Here is a 5,410-nt window from a genome sequence, read left to right as displayed (position 1 = left end):
CAAGGACAAGCGCGATTTTATCAAAGCTAACGATTCACAGGTTTCAAACTCATCTGCGGAATACCAAATTGCGTCAATTCATACTGATGACCGAAACGACGATGGCGAGACGGACACCTATGTGGTGGATTATACAGATGACGAACGCGATGCGGAACTTTCGGACTCCTGTTACGACACCAGCACCAGCTGTATGTTAGACACAACTGCGACTATTTTTACTGTAATCTCCGAGACCGGAACGACACCAGTGAAACAAATACATATAGATCATTTGGACATTTCAATAGACTGCTAGAAGACAGTTGTAATTGTATAAGCATAACATTAATTTTCCCATATGGATTCATGTATGCATGAATTAAAGTGAACATGTATTTATTTAACTATTACGATTTCCAGGTATACAAAACATAGTGCTTTACAGTAAGATGTGTATAAATTATTTATTGACTATCGAATACACGAGTAGTCAATTTGAAACAAGTGTATGATTAGACATTAGAATCTTTTTTGTAATATACACACTGTTATTATTGTTTCTTAAATCATGAACTTGACATTTGTCACGTGTAACTCGTCTGGCGTAAATAGTCATTATGCAAATGTTCGCTAAATATTAATTTATAAAAGGCATGAGCTTTTTTATGCGAAATTATTTTTTGATATTTACAATATCGCGGATGGTTGGAATTTCTTTTTTAATGAACGTTTGATTTAAGAATTAAGAATAAGAATGTGTATTTGTGTATTTGTGTTTGTATATATTATTAAATGAAATTAAAAACAAAACAAAACAACAACATGTTTTCTTTCTTTAAAGGAAAGTTACAATTTACTAAGTATATTGCCTTTTACAAGGTTGTTCCATTTATAAGATCACCAACAACACCATGAATAGATCACATAATATGCGTTTTTTCGCGTAAATAATAGCAACTGGTGCGAAATCATCATCATCAACAACAACAATATTTATTCAGCAGTACAGATTATACAAGCCTCAAAACCTACATTATACATGTATATGCATTAAACAATTTATAAGTAATGATAGAAGATACAAGTTGGACGATAATATTATGAACTGATTAACATGGTAAGTTATGAAGGGAATACATATTGAATCTAATCTTGCAACCGCACATCTAATATTTACTAATTTATTTACAATACATACGATTAGAAGAAATTGCAGTAGGGGGAGGAACATATTGATACTGATTTTTAAAACATATTTATTTACGTGGAATATTTTAAATAAACGACTTGAAATAAATTATTTACGTGGAACCTAATTTGAGATGGTATGTTGCAGTTTGTATTAATGCCTTACTGTACTCGCAGTCTAAGAAATCAAGTAAATCAAGTAATGCACAGTTTCATACTAACATAATACAATTGTTTTATTAATGAACTTAAACATAATAAAATCGAATACACACTATGGATAAATGTTTTATGGGTAAATGTGCCTGACCATGTAATTTTATACACATTTCTAGCATACATATATATCAATTTTACAGTTATAGAACTAAATATATCTAAGTTATATCATTAAATACATACATGCATGATGTGTATATACAGCGTACATATATACATCTAAAACAAATAATGGCATATCAATGTCAACACAAATCCATGTTATTAAACCATCCTTAGCCACACAAGTGCTTTTCAGAACGATCTTATATTTGGCTTCATTGATTTGTTGCGAACATCTGACTAGAATAAAGAAGGTAACACATTACAAATGATAACAACTTAAATTTTTATAAGATTATGTTTGGGCTCTATCGTCATAACTCATACGCAACCGATTAGTATGGTTACTTTTACAACTATATTCAGTTAACAGCACGATAACTCATTAATTACCGGTTAAATATATATTTACTATTCGAGATGTCGTCTTAAATTATTTGCTTCGTAAATATATTTCGCAGCACTTATAATTTCACTTTTTACTTTCGCTAGACATTAATCTCGCAAATTTATTAATTGTTGGCCATCTTTAATAGTGAGGCTTAAACAAATTCGTAGGTGGGCAAATATATTGGACATTCTAGTAGTAAATGGTATTCATTTTCTATTGCGTTCATTGTGGAAAATAAACAATTGCGATTTTCTCTTTCGATATTATGGTCCATATCTACTTGAAAGATATGCTATGATGATTTATTTGATCAAAATATGATTCAAGCGCAAACTGGTGTTAAAATAAGCAATACGATAAGAGACGTGGTGTATCCTTTGTATACAAATTTGTAATTGTACTTCAGTAATGTTTTGGCTGAGCTCAGACATTCAAATATTTTCCACAATGTATTCAACGTGCCAAGCCAAGTTTTGATTGCTGTGAGTATTACCGATGTTTGCATCGTTTTTAACATGTTGTATGTTAGCCGGATGCTTTCATTTCACGATAGCAGTTTAAACCAGTACTTGACGATATTTATTTTGTGTATTTCTTCGGATGAAATTCGTCCTAATTCCTCGCACAGAGCGCTGGGATTAGTTGACTGATTTACGCATAATATCTTCCTTAGGAATTTCAAGTGCACGGCTTCTTTATCGAATGTTCGCGCTATGCCCCATATTTCGGATGAGTAGTAGTTTAAAATTGATGCAACTGGGGTGTCGAATAGTTTTAGTTTGCTTTTTGTACTGAATTCTATTATTGAAGTCTGTTATAATAAGACAATAATCGATGCATTGACTTAGAAGCGTGATCTGATGTGTTCTGTAAAAACTGTCATTTTTTAAAGGGGTAAACTCCTAGATATTTGAACAATCAAACGACTTCTAGTTTTTCACAGAAAGTAAAATATCGATATCAGTTTATCTGGATGTGGGTTTGTTTTTCATAAAATAAAACTTTTGTTTTGGCTGACTTTTAATTGCCACGTATTGCAGTCAGTTTTCATGTTGGTTAACATCATTTGCAGAGCTATTTGGGAGGTTGCAAAAAGACTTTGGTCGCCAGCGTATAATATCAGAAAGAGTTTTAACTCGTTAGAAGTGAATAATTCATTTATGTTCCGGTCAATGTGTTGTAGTATGAACATTTTTAGTAAATATGCCACAATACAATAACAGTTAATATATTTTTAATATAAAAAATCGGAATGGTCTCATGTATGTATAGAAGAAAAAACCCAGGACATTCTGATGACAACGGAGACACATACATAACAACACCGTGTTATACTTTCAAACCTGAACACTATGGTAGCGGTTTTACAATCTTTGGCGCCACCGGAATTGGAGAGTTTTGTGGATCTACTGGGAGACCCTTTATCGCCCGGGAAAGCGCATGCGCCGAGTAAAATATGCCAATGCCACCGAAAATAAATCCTATTAAAATGATCACAACATCAGCCGCTTTCTCGTACCACCGCAGCCTGTACCACTTTAGTCGCAAATGGAAAAAACACGGCCAAACGAACGACAGCATTGTCCCCGTAAAGCTACCGATGAGTGACATCAAAATTGCGAAGTAAGGGATCCATATGGCAAGACACATGGTGAGGAGCACCAGTCCGAAACGCAACAGAATTGCCCAAATTTTCAGTTCATTTTCTTCGTTCCAGCAAACTGGGAATACGGTAACACCACGCCCTCGGAAGAAAGACGTCTCGATCAGATCAACCGCTGCAAAGTACGGCAGTGGATATGACAGCAAAGCCTTGACTACCAGAATAACATTGACGATGATCTTGAGAGTCTGTGTAGGGAGATTGTTGGTGATAACTTCCTCGGTGTTGTGTCCAAAGGTCACGAAACCAATGTAGGAAAAGACGGCCTTGAACACGGCTGCGGCGATGTGGGTCGCGTGCATCATGCAACTGAACTTCTTTCTGTCAATCAAATTTTCTTCTAACGTCGGCAGGAAAATCTGCGATGTGTAGCTAAACACAATAATCCCGAGAGAAATTGGAAATGTCCAAATGTCTATTTTAATCTGAACATCAGCGAATTTCCATTCGGTAGCTTTGGTCAAACAGTAAATAATGATGATTGCATTGATGGCCATGTGGGCTACAGTGCACCAAAAGCTGAGCCAAGAGACGCTACGCAGGGTCTTCAAGAACGCGCATGGGAGGAGAAAGAAAGTGCTCAGTACAATCCAAGCAGACAGATTAATCAAGCCAGGAAAGCTACCATCCAGCAGATCCCCGCAAAGTAAAACGTACAAGATACACGTCATCAGAAGTTCGATGATCTGCGCACAGTTGACGACCCGTCCGCCCAGCGTTTTTCCCATCACCTCTTCTGCGACCTCGACGTAACTACTGCGCACGCGTTGACGTCGGTTGAGTTCATCCTCCTCGTAGAGACATTGCACCAGGATCTTACCTGTGTAGCAGCAGATGTAAGCGACTGCTACCATGGCGACGATTGCCCAGTACCCGCCTTGCTGGACAGCGTAAGGAAAACTCACGATAAACATACCCTGTAAAAGAATATGCATTACAAGCAATTTGGCACAATGTGCTTTGGCGTTTGTAAGGTAATTTGACTAGTAACTATTTATTGTAGATTCATCACAACAATACAAAGGATGAGCATACATTCAATAATTTTATTACTCATTTAAAGCACTATCAATGTTCATTAAGAAAAGTCTTTGAAGCACTACGGAACAAACGTGTGCATATTTTTTGTTAGCTTTATAATACAATATCAATACGATAAGAGTTTTTCATAATACATTTTAATAAAGTTTTCATCCTTTTAATTTATGCACTAAAATAACTTTTACTCATTACTCAATAATCTTGTTTAAACTATTTTTTACCATACGCTAAAACATAACAGTATACAACGAACATACACAAGCATAAGGACACTGCGGACATAGATATAGACTGAACAAAATGTCCGATCTAGATTAATAATTTAATAATAATATTTCATTAAATTATAAAGCGTTAAAAACGCGGAACGATTGCATTATTTTAGATGTTTTTGGCTTTTTTATATTAGCATAATCACATCCGCCTACATCAAGTAAAATTGCATCGTACGGAAAAGTTTTCGTCAAAGTCATTAAATACGATTTCAAATCCCGAAGGCTTACACTTTTCTTGTGTTTTAATTCTTTTCTTTGTATGTATACTGAATAACTTTGATGTTTAAATTGATCAAGTTGATGTATTTAAAGAACAATTATAAAAGCCATATATATCCGAACACAAGATATACTTTTAATCATAAAAGACATATTTTACGATTTTTTAAATATTATTTCTACCGTAACAAATGGTAAAGAAACGTTAATTAAATGTTATTGATCGTTTTACTTGGATGGCGTTCGTGACGTTCCAGCCCGCCTGCCACTCCGTTATCTTGTTCTCCTTCTCACGCACCACGACCGTGCTGTTAGTGCGCTGGAAACACC

General features: G+C 35.0%; 1 protein-coding gene across 1 annotated transcript; it reads right to left on the bottom strand.

The window, feature by feature from the left end:
* Window positions 1-3,095: 3,095 nt before the first annotated feature.
* LOC127861412 (vesicular inhibitory amino acid transporter-like) lies at window positions 3,096-4,462 on the bottom strand. Its single transcript, XM_052399877.1, has one exon. The coding sequence runs from the start codon at window positions 4,457-4,459 to the stop codon at window positions 3,233-3,235; it is 1,227 nt and encodes a 408-aa protein (XP_052255837.1). The 5' UTR covers window positions 4,460-4,462; the 3' UTR covers window positions 3,096-3,232.
* Between the last annotated feature and the right edge of the window lie 948 nt (window positions 4,463-5,410).

The sequence above is a fragment of the Dreissena polymorpha genome, chromosome 16 (assembly GCF_020536995.1).
Source record: "Dreissena polymorpha isolate Duluth1 chromosome 16, UMN_Dpol_1.0, whole genome shotgun sequence".
NCBI classification, from domain to species: domain Eukaryota; kingdom Metazoa; phylum Mollusca; class Bivalvia; order Myida; family Dreissenidae; genus Dreissena; species Dreissena polymorpha.
The sequence above is the reverse complement of the archived record's forward strand: the minus strand, read 5'-3'. Positions and strand labels throughout refer to the sequence as shown.